The sequence below is a fragment of the Rhipicephalus sanguineus genome, chromosome 1 (assembly GCF_013339695.2).
Source record: "Rhipicephalus sanguineus isolate Rsan-2018 chromosome 1, BIME_Rsan_1.4, whole genome shotgun sequence".
Lineage (NCBI taxonomy): Eukaryota > Metazoa > Arthropoda > Arachnida > Ixodida > Ixodidae > Rhipicephalus > Rhipicephalus sanguineus.
The window spans coordinates 183,103,513-183,120,661 of NC_051176.1; the positions used below are offsets into that span (position 1 = coordinate 183,103,513).

Here is a 17,149-nt window from a genome sequence, read left to right on the forward strand (position 1 = left end):
AGGTAGAGGTAGAGGTGTGGTTTCAACCGTGGCGGTTTTTTTTTTTTTTTTTGCGGCAACACGCCTCATAGTTGCGGAGAGCCCTCATTCTAACCAGCAATGGGAACCTCTACTCTTTTCTAATCATTAAAGTTCCACAGCAGCTGGGAAACAGATTTAATGGCACGCCTGAAACTTACAGAATGGTTCGTCACAAACGGGATATACGATTTGTTTACACGTTTGAGTGATCGCGTGAGAAAGAAGCCTGCCCCCACAGGACAGTACTCATTAAACAACAAAGGCACCTTTCAATATGTATAAGCGACGTGCGTGTTTATTAAAGGTTTCTTTAGCAGCACATATTACAGTACATATTCACACACAGACAGGACGGCACGTATTGACTATGTTTATTTAACAGATGACTGAAGGCGAAAGAAATGCATTATGCAGCTTCTCTGGTGCGTACCGGCTTTCACTGTCGATATCGCACTTAAGAAGCCGTGAAGATGGTTTGTGCTATCGTTTCACCGGAATTAGGGGTATGTTCTGTAGTAGGTGGTGCTGCATTCGGACATGAATTCAGGCCTTGCAGAAAGGGTTGTTTTCGTTTGTCCATAGGAACTGGGCTCCGCGGCCTTCAGCGTCATTGCTGAAATAACCCATCTCGCCGTGAGGTCCTGTAGAATTGCACTTGGAATCCAGAAAGCTGTCGATGCTGTCACAGGGACTCGACTTGAACAGGCAGTGTCGTTCTGCGTGCATAGACTCGATGAAGTACTGTACTGAGCGGCGATGGTGGCAGAACAGGTCTGCAAAAGAAAGTGTACAGCACACGTCATCATAGTGGCTGGCGTACGTGTGGGCTCGTGTCGTTATAGTCATATGATTTCGCTTTCCTTTGAGAGCGTTTTTCTCCAAAACCTACGTACTCCAGAGTCCGTATTTTTTTCTGTTTTGTTTTCCTTGTGTTTCGATTCGCGGATAGTCATTTCAAGCCTTTTCTAACGAAATTTCGTTGCAATATGGGGTGCTCTGTCCTACCCGTGTGCAAACTACGTCTCACATTGACGTCAATGAAAGGACAGCTGCACGTCAGTGACGCTGAAGACGTGCAGCTGTCCGTAACAAAAGATTGATAGATTACCTCATCTAAAGCTGGCTGCTCCCACTTTCATATTTTATATCAACCTCAAGTCGCTAGGTTTAAGTGCGAAATATGCAAGCGTACGTTCTTTCCTCCATAATGATATAAAATTGGACAGCTGGCGGAGTTTTAATATCGTCTTACTTGTGAAGTCCTATATTTCACATGAAAACATAAACAACCCGCCACGGTGGTCTAGTGGTTATGGTGCTCGACTGCTGACCCGAAGGTCGTGGGATTGAATCCCGGCCACGGCTGCCGCATTTTCGATGGAAGCGAAAATGCTTGAGGCCCGTGTACTTAAATTTCGGTGCACGTGAAAGAACCCCAGGTGGTCGAAATTTCCGAAGCCCTCCACTACGGCGTCCCTCATAATCATATCGTGGTTTTGGAAAAGTTAAACCCCAGCAATTATTATATTATTGAAGACATAAGCTGCTCGCGTTCTGGAACTTCTGTTGGTATAGTTCTGTGAATTATGTTTTCTTGACATAACTGTGAGAGAGACTTTAAAAAAAAATGTCTGTTTTTTTTTTTAAAACAGGGTGTTTGAAAAAGCTCACAAATATTTACCCTACTTACGAGTCACTTCTCATTGAAATATGGTTAGTAAGTACCAATGCCATCCAAACCAGATGGGGAATCAAACCATGATGCAAAAGTCAACGAAGGACAATGCAGTATTACCAAGCAAGAGCCTTTTGAGATCAGCCCCTGTTTTGTCTATTTTACTGCCGTAATCTAAATAGGCCTCTGCAATTTGTAGCCCAGGACTGCCTAGTCCAATGAGTGCTGATGTATGCAGCGTCTCGGACAGTCATGTATGTATAGTCCAGGACGACTACTTTTCTTTCATAGTTGCATAAGCAGTATTGAAGAAGTAAATACGGTAGCCTGTAAAACGCCCGAAATTTCTAAAGTACACGCATGCTTACCGAAAAACCAGCAACCGGGCTGCGACTTTCCACCGTTTGGATAAAAGTTAACATGGCCAAAGGGGCTCTCTATGCCCAGCAGTCCTGCAAGAACGTTGCTTCCGGCAGTCGTGTGGATGGCGTCTACATATTTTGCATCCTCTTTGCATACTTGGAAGTCATAGGTCTCGAAAAGTGGACCAGCTGCGTCCAACGCTGGAAGATAGAAAGTAACATCAGTCAGAAAAAAATATGCATTGTGCCACGTGCTTGCAGAAAACGCACCTTACAGTGCTATGTTCTGCATCACTTAGGGGAAAAAAACTTTATGGAATATCTGCACGAGCTTATCTATATTGCTTCGAAACACATATAAACGATGAACGGTAGCAGTGCCGCCTAATAATTTATTTCCACTCACGGCTTATTCACGACTGATTAACCAGCATAGTTACTTGTGATTTACTTATGGCCAAGACTGCATCTCCCGTGCTGTTGTCTATGCATGGCAATACCAGGATATGGTGGCCTTGAACTTACTTTTGTTCCTCGGAAAGCAAAGAGACTGTGAATATGCTTCTAGCTGGCAGCGATCCGTTTGTTACGACGGTTCTTTACTTATTAAGACAACGTCCAATATGTCATTGTTTCGTAATTATAATTAAAAACATATATTTCTTTTTTAAATGAAGCCTGGAAACTCGTGCTGGGGTCCGATAATTCTCAAACATGAAGAGCAGCGAAAGCCGCTAAGATTTCAGGAAAAACTAGGTGACCATTCACTGTACGCAAGTGTGAATCGTCTTTTTTTCTGCTAGCTTTATGTTGTTAGCTTGTTATATTTAGCGTAAAGTGAGTAAACAATGACGAAATACATATTACGGATAAACTAAAATTCTGTATGAACATATCGTTTTCAGGAACTATCATATAAGCCAATCCCCGTCCAAGACTAGTTTTGCACAGCATGGCATTACCGCGGACATCAACTACAGAATGAATTTTAAGGCCGACCTTGCAATCTCGATGTGTAAGTGAAAAGACCGACGTATCGCAGACATAGAAAAGACGGTTACCGTAAACATATGCAGCATTTCAGGCTGAATACGTACCTAGCATAGGCATGTATTAGGATAAGTGCATCGCATAGTTGCGCTTCAAGTGGCATTTCCGTGAGAAGTCTTGTGTATTATTGTTGGATTGTGAAATAACGGTGACGTTCTTGTTCACAGCTAAAACTTTTTTTGAACGATCAGTTTAAAAACGATTTAGCCACTACTCCCATTTCTCTCATCTGTTCTAGAGTGGAGGTGGGGCAAAAACCTCATGCATACCAGTGAGACGCCCAATTTTGGTTCCGGTTGCGTTGAAGAAATGGCGCCCGCAGAATCCGGCAACCTGTGCGCCAAGACTGAAGCCGACCAGGTAGGTTTTTGCCGCCGTCACCGTGTCTGGATACGCACGTATAAGTTGTTGAATCAGCAAGGACACCTGGCGTCCAACCAAAGCAGAGTTTGCAGCCGCCGAGATGTAGTCTGGCGCCTTAGAGCCGTTGCTCCAGTCGACCAATACCAGGTTCACGTCCTTCTGCAAGTGAAAGCAAACATTCTGGTATGAGCCAAACATATAAACCAAGTCCTCCGCACAGTCACACTTTGCTTTACGTGCGTGTTCAGGCATGATGGCACTGTGATCAACAAATATATTAGTTTCGCTGGAAGCTTACAGATAGGACACAATATCCCAAAGCTTTAATAGACCAATATGCGCCTATGTTATGAGCCAGTAGTTCGCGTTCATCCGCATAGCGTTCGTGACGTGCCTGTGTTGATCCAGTAGCGCAAACAGGCGTACATTATTCGTATTGATTGAACTGCCACGTCTTTGACTTCTACTTTACACCGCCAGTGCCACAATCCGAGCACGTCGATCGCGTGGTTGTTTCGAGCCGCTCACCAGATTCAAGAAGGACTCCTTCATGCTGAGCACCCACTTCTTCGACGCTGAGGCTCCGAAGCCGTGGATCACGAACACCAGCTCCTTGGTTTCATTGAATTGAGCCACGTTCAGCGTGGCGTTGTCAGCGTAGTCTAGCACCACCGGCTCATCCTTGTTAAGTCGCGAGTGGAGAAAGAATTTGGTCCCGATGACTTCTGGCGACTTTGGACTGGAGGCGAAGTGTGAAAACTTTCCGCCCAGGCGATCGAAGCAACCGACCTTGTCGTAGCACACCGAGTTGTCGCTGTAGAGGGCACCCTTGGGAAGTTTCTGCACATGTCAAAGGCGGAGATTTTGTAAGTTTTTACCGTCGAGATGCTTGGTGGTTTAGAAACATTTTATTTTTCGCGTAAGTGCTCTTCCAGCGCAAAAGTCAGCTCAAAGGCTTTGTTCGCGTAAAGCGGGTTGGATAGCTATAGAATGTTTAAACAATAACTATAACAACAAAATTGAGTACATTTTTCATATGCAATAAAAATGCGGTACTGTGTTATTTTCTTTTTGTTTCTTTATTTCAATGGAAATAATCATCGGCTCATTGTAACAACATCGAAGAGTACGGAAGTTGTAAGCTTGCTGTTTTGTTGAACATTCGTAAAGATTAAGAACATGTGTAGTTGTCCTGGCGGCTAATTAGCGTGTTTTGCTGTTGTTTTTCTCTTCTCTTCCTAATTGCACATTTTCTTTTTTCTCATTGTTTTACCTTAGTCTTCTTGGTTTGTCATATCACCCTTTCATTCTTCCTTGCTTCGCCAGTCCCCCCCCCCCTTGCCTCCTTTTGGTTTCTTGTATGTAAGGGTTTTTTATATCAAATAATAATTATAATCCAGAATAAGGACTCTAGATTACATGAGTGGCGACTGTTGTACATTAACATCGCAGAAGGCCGCACGACACAATCAGGAAACATCCAAGGGTCGAATTCTCAAAACATGTCTTTCCGGCTTCTCTATAGTGTCCAGCATCAGAATTGACTGAAATATTCTCTTACGAAGATTTTTCGTGCAAGACTTCACATTGTAATTAACTTGTCCCAGAGAGAGAGAGAGACAGAGAATAGCAAACAGCAAAAAACATTCGTGTTGCCGGTGGTTGGCGCTGCACCACTGCTCACATGGGAGAATTGTCGTTCATTTTTAGGCTACTGTGTACGAAATTTTAAAAAAAGGCGAGAAAGAGAATTCTAGAGAGGCGGTATAATAAAATTTAGGGAGGCCTGCCACATCAGCGATAATTACTGCACAAGAACTACAGACAGCAACGTCACATTGAGCCGCATAATTATTCACGCTTGTTGTCATTCATCACTGATTGCCGGATTCTTTCCCCGGTGGCTTTGTCTATCTAACGTACAGTTAGGTTTTCTTGCAGTTTTAATTTTTCATAACCGATATACGTAGCTAGAGTAGGAAAAAACTGTTGCAAGATGTTTTTTTTTTGTACTTTGCCCTCCGCCTTTGTCTCTAATACTAGCCTTACTCGCAGATTAAGTACCTTACGTTATGTCCTCTCGCGGGTGCCTGCTCAAATGCAACACGTTAGGGTTAGAATTGCAACACGTTAGAATTATTCTATGTTACGATGTTTCATTCAACGAAGCAGAGTTCCTTCGCCCACATGCTGAATAACGGTCCTATTTTTGCCAATGTATTGTTAAAAATTCAACTACTCATCACCAAGACAAAGCCGTGCAGCTATAGAGCAGTTGCTATTTCTTTAAGTGTATTGTTTACTGGCACAGCGTTTAACGAAACACCTTTCACTGTGCCATTAGACATAACAACACTTTCAAGTGCGGCTTCGCGGCACTCTAGTTAACACTGGGCTGCTCCTTATCCGGGCTCACTCTTTTAATTTTTTTTTTGTCGCTCGCATATCACCTCTTGCTGGGACTTAGACAGGACAAAAGGCATGGGCTTATCATTCAATATATTGTTTTGCATTGTATCGGCAACTCCAAGCTTCTTGTTCTATATCTGGAAGGATATTTTTTTTTCACGCTTGTTCAGTTACCGAGTATGATTGACTTTGAGTGCATTGACTCCTAAAAGGCGTGATGTTGTGGAATAGATTATTTCTTCCCAAACGTTAGTACCGGCGCGTGAGCCTCAGCGTATGAAGAGAAAAACGAGTTTTGCGCTCCTTGCAGTGTTCCTGCAAGAATTTCGCCGAAATGAAGTAATGTTCCATGGCGCTTAACTATCAGGTGCTTCTCGTCATGGCAGTAAGCTCGCTGTAATCAGACACACTTAACATATAAGCACGCCATTTATAGGGCACTCGTGTTGGTGCCCGTGCACTGCACTCACGTCGATGAGCTGAACTCTGTGAAATCGGTGATGTGCTTAAACTGTGGAAGAGGACGTCAAGAGGAAGCACTTGAACGCGCCCATGTCCCTATTGTTCTTTTTTTTTTCGGTTCTTATTTGCTGCTGCCATTGGCGCAGTTCCCCATTGATGATCGCGTGACAAGGTGGCCAGCTCTTATACTTTTCTCGTGTGGGAAGGGTGTGGAAGTTTGTACTGTAAAAAAAAAATTGAATGTGTTTTCGCAACCTTGCTCAGCTAAGCTTTAGTTTTCCATACTTTGCGGAAATTTATCAAGCACTTGTTTCGTCAACAAGAAAGCAAAATCGCACATTCCACTAATGGGATGTCTTCCTTCCGGCGTTATTGAAAAAAGTACATCCGAAATACCTGAGAAGTATTCTTACCATTTGCAAAAGAATATGCGTGATGTTCGTTTGCAAAGTCGATGGGAAATTAAACGTTTCTTCTGTGCTAAAATATCTTTTTTTTTTTAAGAAACGCGGTTTTTTACACTAAAAGCTTACCGAATTTTACATGGTCTTTCAACCTAAAGAAACTGAGTTTTTTTTCTAATAGGTTTTGTTGCGGAGCATTTGCATCTACCATGTCAGGCGAACAGCTAGGCTAACATCTCCAGCTTTTCATTAAAACATTTCTTTCTCTTTCTCTCTCTCATATGCATATTTCCGCATGCTAGGCTTTGTTAAGAATATAAAGAGGTTTATTAGCGGCGACGATACTCAACAGCGACAGTCAAGGCGGGGCCGACTCAGCACGAGTTGCGTTCTCTTCGAAAGGAGCTGAAGAGGGCGACCCACTAGAAGGTGTTCGAGAGGACGACCCATTACCAAGTTCGATCGCTTCGCTACAAGAACACCTTATATGCAGAGCTTGCGCTAACCTGAAGTGTGCTATGATGGCCTTACTTTTTCCCCTAGCTCAAGAGAGTAGTTTTGTGCTGCCAAATCAAGGCCGTCATTATGTGAGGCACGGTATAAGCTACCGCACTACTTCTGTATCCTATCATTATTTGTGATCGGCGTCTCATTGAAAAAAAAAAAAAGAAAAACGAATCCTCGCTTTCACGTTAAAGTTCCCTGCACTGTTATCAATGCGTAACTTTTTATGTTATAGTAAATTTAATGCAGGTTCTTATTTTCGAACAGTCTGCGTAGCCGCTGCACATTCTGGGTGTTCGCAGAAGCGATCGACTATAAGCTAAGCAACATAATGAAACGGCAACGCATCCAACTGACACATTCATAGAGGTTTTTGTTCGTGAGTGTTATTTGTTGCTGGTCTTCGCTGATTATATGTCCGGCATCAGGATTGGCTGAATTTTTTTTTATTGCGAATAATTGAAGCGCAAGCTATTTTTGTGAGTACGGGCCCTGGTTATCGCTGATGCGATGCGGCTATAAGAATTGCTATCATCGTGTTGTTTTGGAAACACACGGACAGGCACTTTGCTATCTCCCAGTAACGGCCTTCGTCAGGTGTACGGAAACACTTTTAGCCCGAATTTTTCTCGGTCTGCAGTGCACGTGAACCGAATAAAGCCTTTGTATTTTTGTATTTGTATGAAGGTTAATCATATATATATATATATATATATATATATATATATATATATATAGTGCTATTAAGTGCTACTTATATTGGTATTTGCAACAGTTTATTTGAGCTTTACCTTGACCGCTTCATTAGCGAGGTGAATGTTTCGAAGCATCCTTTTGCCCCACTTGAGCTCTTCGGCGGATATCATGTCCATGTCCGAGCAGCATTCTTCCGTCTTCTCTCTCGCATGTGACTTCAGTTTTTCGCGGAAAATTTTTTCTTCCCGAGTTGCGGCATGGGAAGTGGCCAGCAGCGCAACTAATAAAACAAAAGAGAAAGCAAAACAATACGAATTACCACTTTTAGCTTGATGCGTTCTCAGCCTGTTCAAAGTAAACGGCGACAAGAATGTGGTAGCTGTAATTACAATGGGTAAATAACAACAAAAAAGGATAAAGATCAAGACATTCGGTGCCTTTTCTTACTGGCCTTTCCAGCGTAATGAACCATTATGTTTTACGTTTACTTATACTCTCTCTATATGCTTTCCACTGCAGAAACTCTACAAAACTGCCATAATTCTGGGATTCTTCGTGACCCAGATAGTTCTTTTTTTGCGTTAACAATAATTAATTTTAATTTAGATTAAATACTATTATATACCACTTTTTCGTACTGTACACTCTTAAAAATAAAGTAGTGGCATTTACTAACTTTGAGATAAGCGCTTCTCACAACGTTCGCTACCTATGTAGTAACTACAAGTAGTAACTGCCAAGTTAGTATCTTTTGTGCCATGACACTATTTACAGTTACCACCTAGAAATGCAAAGGTGGCACTTTACTGAAGTGGCACTTCACTACCATGACAGTCGCTACCTTGACCGTACGGTCGTTAACACAAGTGGACTACAGTTACCCAACAATAGGTTTACACATATTTGGTTTATGTGCGCGGTTGGATTTCTCATATCTAGTTGAATTTATTACAAAAGCATAAGTTCACATAAGTGAAAGGTACGGTTGGTTCGTTTACGGTGCTTAACCTTCCAAAGCAACTCAGGCTACGAGAGACGCCGTAGTGGAAACGGCACTGTCTTGTTACTCTGACTAATAATCGCTTATTACTTCATGTGATTATCCTGTTAAATACAATGTATATAGAGGTATGAACGAACCATAAACGAGAAACACACACACGCGCGCGCGCGCGCGCGCACGCACGCACGCACGCACGCACGCACGCACGCACGCACGCACGCACACACACACACACACACACACACACACACACACACACACACACACACACACACACACACACACACACACACACACACACACACACACACACACACACACACACACACACACACACACACACACACACACACACACACACACACACACACACACACACACACACACACACACACACACACACACACACACACACACACACACACACACACACACACACACACACACACACACACACACACACACACACACACACACACACACACACACCACACACACACACACACACACACACACACACACACACACACACACACACACACACACACACACACACACACACACACACACACACACACACACACACACACACACACACAGAATATCAAGGCTCCTACGCGACGTAGACTCTGAGAGCAACTTGAAGGCTACATACAGTCCTACTTCGGGTTAGCATCGGAAAGCCGCCATGAACTGAGAAATATAATCGATGCTGTGGACCCAGATTCCGATAGCTTACTACTTGCATATACGCGTGCCATGAAGAATCACAAAACTGTTATTCTGACATAATCACGAAAACTATAGTTTGCCTAAAGTTTCCATGAGACTGTCACAATTCCGCGCAACGTACTACGGTCGGCAGAGTTAGTAACCTTTACTAACCCATCAAGTACGCAAACAGTAACCTTTACTAACCCTGACACGCTGAGAAGTAATGACCACGTTTACTACCTCTCATATATTTCTGTAGTAGGAAAAGGTTAGGGACACGTAGTAAAATTGACATGAGGGTAGTAAATGCTGCCGTTACTAACTTTCTACTACCCTTTTTAAGAGAGTAGCATGGGCCACGGAGCCATAATTTCTTAAGTTCATTCGCTTATTTCTATTTTCTACGCTCATTAGAACAAGTACACAGCAGCCAATCTCACTTGCCTATTACTTTCACATTCTGTTTATGAGGTGAATATGAAAGTACACATGAGTACGGGTTAAATTTTGTAAGTTAAGTCACATTTAAGTAGCCAGCGCCACTTGCCCTGTCAAAAAGCAAGTGGTGCGATTGGGCACTATTGGTCGCCGTCATTAAAATACTCTTCGGAATCACATGAGTGAGCCGGTGCTTTTGTTTTAGTTTTTTTACGTGGTTTTGGCTATACGTTATCCTAGAACCACTTTCGGACCTCTGTGTGCATTCACAGCTAAACTTATTGTCAAGCCACTAAAGCGGCAAACCATACTTTAGGAAGTCCACGGGTAAGCGTCTTCTCGGTGTTTCCTTATAGTTTTATGATGTGTAGTGATATATCGTGCCACATGTGCATTGATAAGCAAACATCGCTTATGTCCGTCTCTTCCAAACGATACCAGAAGCCCTTTACAAAAAGTGCTTCCAACATTTCATGGCACAACTGTTTTTTCGTACTCGCCTTGATTGTATTTCCCACCACCGTGTACGGTAAAATTTGCAACATTCGCGCTATTCTACTGAAGTCGTGAACGTTCGCACACTTTTACTATAGTGTCATTGCAACGCTATCCGTGATACCCCATTTTATCTCAATCCAAAAACATCAAACCAGCTCGAGTAACAATCACTCAATCAATTTTATCAATCATTCATTTATTTAACGTGCCCGGGAACAACCATACCATCTTTTTGCTTGCGCACGAGAAAAAAAACTAATAAAAACAATACAATAAAGGCAGTCTAAAAAGAAAATACAAACATAACAATGCAAAAAGGTGAAAAAAAAAGTCAGGACAACAGGGCAAAAAATGAAATAACACAGGGCAGGTTATAGTATCGTGAACAAGCTTGAAATAACATAGAAGAGCAGCGCGATATCGTCGACAGTCCAACAGGGCTAGAACGAGATTCAGGGTCATTTACAGCGAAGCGATGGTTACATATGTTCAGAATTTTTTTCTGGGCCCGCTCAATGGTGTCACTGCTGGATTTAGAAATGCCATACCAGAACGCAGACGCATATTCAGGTTCAGGAAGAACGGTTGCGATGTACAATTTGCGTAAGGGTATAGGACAATTGATTGCTTTAGATATTCTGCAAACAGCGTCGAGAGAACGAAGACCCGCGCAGCAACGCGCTTAGTGCGAGCAGAAAAGTAAGTTGCCATCAAGTAAAACACCGAGATCTTTGACCTCACAAACTTTGCGTAAAGAGACATAATTAACAGAGTATGCAAATGACACGTTAGAACTTTTGCGAGTGAAACTCGTGAATTTGGTCTTAGCACTATTCAGGGAGAGGCTTGTGCTCTTGCACCTTTCAGAAAAAGAAAATAAATCTGATTGCAGCATGTGGCACTCGGTATTATTATTATTATTATTATTATTATTATTATTATTATTATTATTATTATTATTATTATTATTATTATTATTATTATTATTATTATTATTATTATTATTATTATTATTAAAATGAAATCGCGTTGCAAGACATTCCTCGAACTGAAGTGGCACCAAGCTACACTTGGTACGAAGTACGAAGGGCTAAATGCACGCGGGAGAGTTCGGAGCAGCATGCACGGTGACCTTTGCTTGTGTTCGTTTGAGCCAGAACGGGCAAAGGCGCCTACCCCTTGAGGAAGGCCACTCAGGTCAACCGGCGCGGCTCCACGTAACACTGGCGGCGTCACACAATCTGAGCTTGCAGACAATGCGTCGGATGATAGGAATAATCAGAATCCCGATTTTGCCATATCAACCCTATTGAGCGCACAGCCTTTGTGTCAGTGTATTATCGCGTACCAATGAAGATCGCAGAGAAATTAATTGGGTCACCTCTTCCGAAGAATGACACGAGTACGGCATCTCGAGCCGATGATGTCCTCAGGCCCCGGGTAATGAGGTCATTTCGAAACAATGCCAGGATCACGCTGTGTGTCGCGAAGACGGAAATGAAATTAAGAATTCCTGTTAGCCCTGACTTGTTGAATGCTCCAGTTATACCACATGGTACACTTTGCGGGCTTCCAGGTGGTTGGAATCCACTTCTCCGTAACTACGGATGATCTTTAGCGCATCCTCTGCATTTGACGCGATAATGCTAACCACAAATTCCTGTCCTGGCGAACTTGTTTCGTTTTTACAAACATTTACTGTAATAATAATAATAATAATAATAATAATAATAATAATAATAATAATAATAATAGTAGTAGTAGTAGTAGTAGTAGCGGTGCAGCAGCTTCACTGTGATACACGCGGTTAGTTATGCTCCTCGGAATAGTTTTGACTGCTTCGCTTCTTTAAGGTGCACCAAAACCGCGGTATTTGAGTTGGCACGGCTCAAGCAAAGGCAATGCTAAAATATCGCAGAAAACTATGGTGTTACGCGCTAGCACAAAACTCCATCGACATTATGACATTGTTAGCACACTGTGCCGTCTTACGGTGACTGGAGCGTAAATTTAGTGATAGCAAGATGACAGGCTGATGGGTTGGTTAATGTCGTCGTACACACTGCTGCGAATAAGGCACACAGGCGTAAACAGAAAGGACGCCGTGTCTCGTCTTTCTTGACGACGTTGGTGCGTCTTTTTTCGCCACATTGCATGCAGCGATTAGGTAACAGAAAAGCTGTAAAGCTTGCCCTGTACTTGGTGTGGGAGTAAAGGAATTTTTGCTGCGAAACACTAGCTTTTCTGTGTGATCCCGCAACGTTATCTGCACCATCATGAGGTTTTGTCGCTTAGTATGTGTGAAGCTTCCATGCAGCTAAGCACTTGCAAGACGTTCAAGACAATCTGTGGTAAACTCACCCACTCAGTATTTTGTAACTTTCAGTTATGTATCAATTCAAGGCCAAAAAGGGAATTCGCATTTTCCGCGTATCTTTATGGATGCTTCTCGAACCTATTCTCACTTCATCAAGGAATGGTTATCCTCAAAAGAGACAAAGGCATCAAGGAGTAATTACACTAAAGCATAATATTAATGACAACTTTGCTTGGCATTATTGTCTGTTAGTTGTCATTAATATTGTGTCCAACAAAGAAAAACGAGCCCTTAAAAGTAATCTTAAAGCATGTAGCATACAAAAAAAAAATTGCATTGGTTGTGATAGTCATCTTTGTTACAACGCTTGCTGATCCTAGCGCAACAAAAACTGTATGCTAAAAACAAAACGAAATCAAAAAAAGGCAAAAGCAAGCATATAGACTGCAAGGGAAACGTTTGTCTAAGAACTAAATATCGAAGAACTCTCGTGCGCCGTTCTATTCGATCGGGCAAACCGGTGTGAGGGCATCACGTGAGTTTAATTTGGCAGAAGCAGACGCGACCAGTAAGTAATTGAAGCACAAGAGAGTTGGCATGACAAGCAGCGAATAGAGTTTGCACACTCCACTCACCGAGGCAGAGCTTGAGAAGCATTGTCAGCTGTGGTGGGCTTTACCGGAGACAAGACCCTGAGTCTGCTGAGCGTAAGAGACGTCCGCTACTGACAGCATTTTTATCGTGGCGGCCCTAAAAGCTGGTTGAGCCCGTGAAGGGAGAGGGAAGTCTCTGCAACTAGATATAATACAATTGATAACGGCTGATTTTGTTGTCTCACCTGTGCACTCCTCCACCTATCGCTAACTCATTATCAGTCTTGTGAACTGAACTCTCTGGTCTTTTCTTCTTTTTTTTCCCCTGGCATTCTTGCTTGCAGAGCGTCGGACGACACGCATCTGCAGGAACTGAAGTGTGGCGTGTTCGTTCTTGATAAGGTCATAATGCACAATACCAAGGCCGCGTTGGTTCCATCCATACCATTTACGAAGAGGGTGATAACTTACCGGGAGAGCCCCGCATTATGAGAACGCGACAAACGATCGTACGAGCATGTGATTGATCTGTAAGATGCTGAGTAAGCGTATATTGTTCCAACCAAGCGGAAGCTTTAAAGGAATTTAACACATTTTACAGTGCGCATTGGCACAGAGACAAAGGGAGTATTTATTATCCTGTATAGCAGAAACAGAGAGATCGGTCTAAGTTGGCATGGCCTGGCCCGCTATTCCGCTCGCAGGGAAAGAATGAAATGAGTCAAGAAGTAATAATAATGACAGACGATGATTGAGAGAATAGGAAGATAACACGTGTATATGCATTAGCTACATAACGAAGTAGTTTTTTAAAGGGCATTTAGAGAGAGAGAGAGAGAGAGAGAGAGAGAGAAATGTAATGCGGAAAGGCAGGTATGTTAACCAGAAAACATATCTGGTTTGCTACCCTGCACTGGGGAAGGGGTAAGGGGAGACAGAAAAGTAAGAAAGAGAGGGGTGGGATAGGGAGGGAGGGAAGCACAAACACACACACACACACAGGAGTGTCACACTCGTTCAACGAGGCGGGTTGCTTGCAGAAACTTCATCAGCGCCTTCATTGCTTTCTGGCGTGAAGCTCGATCTTAAAGGGCATTTAAGTGCACGAACACCTATACGGAAGCTGGTGATGCGCCCCATCATCTGAAATGAGTATCGGAAGGGATTCTTCCGAAGCCACCTGAACTTGCTTGTGAGCTATCGGTGCGGGCATCTTTTTCTAAAAGCTATATCCCGTGAGTTTCTCGGTCACACCACTCGTTAAAGCATAGACTTTGAATGTATACAATGTGCAAATGCCTGCATATTGCAGTTATAGTATCTTCCAGTTATATCTTGCAGTTTTATCGAAAAAATCACGCCACCATATTTTCTTTCCATGTCCATCCTTTTAGTTTTATCTCCGAGCATGCTCCGGGTTATCTTCAGTGTAGAAAGAAAAGACTGGGGGTGCCCGAGAGTCCAGTGGCTTTTCCTACGCACCTGTAATCTTTCGCGCGTGATGATAAGAAACAATGGACAGCGATGTACCCCATAATTCTTCGTAAGGTCAACTGTACGTGGTAAAAAAGTAATAATGGCGTTAGCTGGCTACAATAAACAGAGAACTACTCGCCGTCAAATAAATAAAAAATGGAGGTATCCGCTGCAGCAAATTCTCCCGAATAAAAAAAAATACGAAAAACATGTTTTTTTTTATTATTTACTTATTGCTGCCTAAGAACGAAAATGCGCACCAATGGTCATTGTTGTCAATCGTTGCAAGCATTACGTTAAATCTATCGAGGACCTTTAGGTTAGCGTTCCTTGATAGAATGCTGCGCAAGAAGTGCCCGGTGGCAGTTCTGAGAGTTCAGCTTTGCTGCTGCTGTTTATTAGTTCAACAATAAAGCCGGCAATTCCGGCTCTTCTGGCTTATTTAATTGAGCCCTAGTTTTTTCCCCATTTTATAAGCGCACACAACGGACACACAAATATACAAAGTCCAGGGTTGGCAGGTCAAAATCACAAAAGTCGACAAAAAATTGGAAAATCTAGCCAAAAAGTACGCAGCTTGAGCCGAGGGTAGTAAAAGTGGCCAAAGTAGCCACACATGCGTTAAAACAACTACAACATTTTTATTTAAATGATTAAATGCAATAACCTTTTAGCGAGATATATAAAGGCAAAGGAAAGGCAGGGAGGTTAACCAGGTTGTACCCGGTTTGCTAACCTACTAGGTGGGAGAGGGAAGTGGATAAAAAAGAATGGAGAGAGCGAGGAGGAAAGAGGGAACAAGTAATACGCGCACACACATCAATGTCCACCGCACACACACAGACACTCGCAACCGAGAAATATTTGAGATCGGTTCCTCTGCGGTTGTCTAAAAATAGACTGGAATCCGAGATGTTAAGAAAGGCTTGCAAGGACTGGCTCCAAGGAATCCAGAACTTGCAGTGCGCATTGCTGATGGAATTGTCATCTTGTTAAGGAGAGTGTCATCGTGGTTATGAGAGATCTCAGCACAGCGAGGATTTGTCGGTTTTCGTCGTGGAAATCATCAGTGGACGACGAAGTACATTGCGGGGCATTCTGCACCGGCCCTTTATGAGTGCGCAGTGGTGGTAGTGAGGGCCACGCGACATCCGCCGCCGAAACCTTTTTTGGCGAAAATGTAAATGAGAAAGGTATGAACACTTAGAAATCAGAATTTCTGAGATTTAAGGACACATTGTTGACTTTAGCAGTCATTTCGTGCCAGACGACGAAGTTTCTTACGCTGCTGCAAAAATGGCTCTCTTCACGTGTCTTGCGTGACTTTTCTTTAGAGGACTAGAATAACAGCCTTGTGGCGACGATGAAAATGAGTACGGCATAAGTGTGCTCCAAATCACTGTTGCTGGTATTGAATCATAAAGTGTATTCAATTTCGCAATAATTTCTTGCATGATGATGAAATACGAGCAGTTGATGTTGCTGAGTCGCAGTACGTGCCTAATCCTATGAAATAACACAGTTAGTCGCATATCCGATTTCTGGTGTCGTTGAGTGCAGAGCGCCCTGGATGCGGAGCATTTTGATATTTCTGGTCGCTTCCAATTGCGATTTAACCGCGTTGAGCAATATGTGGTCTGCAAAATGACGTCTCATGCGACTGTTTTCCCCGATTCCCCACCAAGTATTCAAAAGCCGTTTGTTTTGTGTAATGCAAGTGCGAAATTCAATTTTCGGAGCTGCATACACGCTTTGGCCGTCATGTTTTGACGCCGCATACTCGGAAGCGAGCGGCTACATGGTATTGATAATTTTGCTTAAATCGAGGAAACAAGGAAGTAGCAAAAAAGTAACCAAGTAGCCGAATGTTCTTACTGCCGCCACCGGCCTAAAAAAAAAAAAAGTAGCCAACTTCGCTCAAAGTAGCCAAACATGGCAACCCTGATTAAATCTACAAAAAAAACGTAAATATAAAGAAAATAAGATAATAAGGTAACTAGAGAGATGTTTCGCGTGGTCACGCGTTAAGCTGTAGAAGTCATAGAAGTTAAGTAGTAGAAGTAACATAACTAAATATTGAAAATGACAAAAATCCAGAAGCTACAAAAGCTAAGAGTGTTCGCAAGAATATGCAGTTTAAACAAAATTAATCCGTTTGCTAAGG

At 42.7% G+C, this 17,149-nt stretch overlaps 1 protein-coding gene across 1 annotated transcript; it reads right to left on the reverse strand.

The window, feature by feature from the left end:
* Positions 1–382: 382 nt before the first annotated feature.
* LOC119403462 (pancreatic lipase-related protein 2) lies at positions 383–13,588 on the reverse strand. The gene is made up of 6 exons (XM_037670397.2): positions 13,552–13,588; positions 8,042–8,226; positions 4,000–4,311; positions 3,378–3,630; positions 2,065–2,259; positions 383–794 (listed from the first exon to the last, which is right to left on the reverse strand). The coding sequence occupies exons 1-6, from the start codon at positions 13,571–13,573 to the stop codon at positions 565–567; spliced, it is 1,197 nt and encodes a 398-aa protein (XP_037526325.1). The 5' UTR covers positions 13,574–13,588; the 3' UTR covers positions 383–564.
* Positions 13,589–17,149: the final 3,561 nt, after the last annotated feature.